The sequence below is a fragment of the Sinocyclocheilus rhinocerous genome, unplaced genomic scaffold (assembly GCF_001515625.1).
Source record: "Sinocyclocheilus rhinocerous isolate Xijiao unplaced genomic scaffold, SAMN03320098_v1.1 scaffold824, whole genome shotgun sequence".
Taxonomy (NCBI): Eukaryota; Metazoa; Chordata; class Actinopteri; order Cypriniformes; family Cyprinidae; genus Sinocyclocheilus; species Sinocyclocheilus rhinocerous.
In genome coordinates, this window is record NW_015628342.1 from 62312 (window position 1) to 63899 (window position 1588).

The 1588-nt window shown below is 38.9% G+C and overlaps 1 protein-coding gene across 2 annotated transcripts in view; it reads left to right on the forward strand.

The window, feature by feature from the left end:
* The first annotated feature begins 259 nt into the window (after positions 1–259).
* Positions 260–1588, forward strand: part of LOC107737462 (tripartite motif-containing protein 35-like) — a 2429-nt gene continuing 1100 nt past the window's right edge. For both annotated transcript variants that reach the window (XM_016548945.1, XM_016548946.1), the window contains exons 1-3: positions 260–847; positions 1041–1136; positions 1234–1464. In XM_016548945.1, coding sequence (XP_016404431.1) covers positions 446–847; positions 1041–1136; positions 1234–1464 — 729 coding nt within the window. In that variant the 5' untranslated portion in view covers positions 260–445. The remainder of the gene's footprint in view (positions 848–1040; positions 1137–1233; positions 1465–1588) is intronic.

Genomic DNA, 1588 nt, shown 5'->3' on the forward strand with positions numbered 1-1588 from the left:
AATGCCGCTAAAAGCCAAGCCACTTTCATGGTACCTAAAAGCCAGGATTGGTGCAAACTAAACTGAAACTTACCTGGCTAGCCAGCTAATCCAGCTTCATGGTACAGGCCCCAGGTGATTTTAGGTCAGTGAGTGTTTTGGCTGTCGGCCAATGAATAGTAAGATAGCAGCTCGAACACTTCCGGTGGCTTCACCAGCTGTCTGCAGTTTAGAAGGCAATTAGCAATCCAGTCATTAGGCTATATATTGATCAGTGGACTGACCCTGGCACATTTGGAAACGTGGCTAGTGTGTGGCTCAGCCAATAAAAGATCGGTGCTCATTTTAGTTCCTGAGGATTTAATGTTTCTGATGCACAAGTTTTTGATTTAAAAAGTGGTCATTACTTCACTGAAAGCGTAACTTTGAAGACGGACTTTGAAATTAATTTTTCGAGTAACTTGAAATGGCGTCTAGATCTTCTTTTGAGGAGGATTTGTCTTGTCCTGTATGCTGCGATGTTTTTGTAAATCCTGTAGTTCTGTCCTGTAGTCACAGCATCTGTGAAGATTGTGTTCAGAGGTTTTGGGAAAATAAAAGCATTCAAGAATGTCCAGTTTGCAGAAGAAGATCTTCAAAGGAACATCCTCCAGTAAACCTGGCTTTGAAGAACCTGTGTGAGACCTACCAACAAAAGCAGAGCCGAAAGTCTTCATTTGGAGGTGAAAGTGTCTGCGGTCTTCACAAAGAGAAGCTGAAGCTCTTCTGTCTGGATGATCAAGAGCCCTTGTGTTTGGTGTGTCGAGACTCCAGAAAACATACAAACCACAGATTCTGTCCTGTAGATGAAGCCGTGATGGACAATAAGGTCAGACAAAAAAAATTCTGTCTTTCTGTCTGTCTGTGTCACTTTCAAAGTGAAATAATATACATATGGATCAAAATGCATCAGCAGAAATTCATTTTGTCCACTGTCTGTAACGTACTAAATAAAAGGCAACGGCCCTAAAATGAAAGCAAGCAGAGGTGTAAGAGACTGTTTTTATGTTTATTCAATTCAGGAGATACTTAAAGATGCACTGGAACACTTAGAGGTGAAGCGAATAATACTTGAGACATTGAAACAGTGTTTCAATGAAGATGATGAACAAGTTAAGGTTTGAGAAACAATTTAATCCGTTTTAGGAATGTAACTAAGATATTGATAGATCTAGTTTGGCCATTATATTTTAAAGTGTCTTTTTTTTATTTTAGTATAATGCTCAGCATGCTGAGAGGCGGATTAAAGCAGAGTTTGAGGAACTTCACCAGTTTCTACGTGATGAAGAAGCTGCCAGAATAACAATACTGAGAGAAGAAGAGAAACAGAGGAGTCAGATGATGAAGCAGAAGATTGATGAGACCAGCAGACAGATTTCATCTCTCTCATGTACAATCAGAGACACAGAGGAGCAGATGAAAGATGATGACGTTTCATTTTTGCAGGTCTCAATGGATTATGAATAAATGACATTTTCAGAGTAAAACCAAATTCTGGTTCCCTGATTCATTTGCCCCTTTTTTTTTTTTTTTTTTTTTTTTTTTTTTTTTTAGACTTTTAACGGCACAT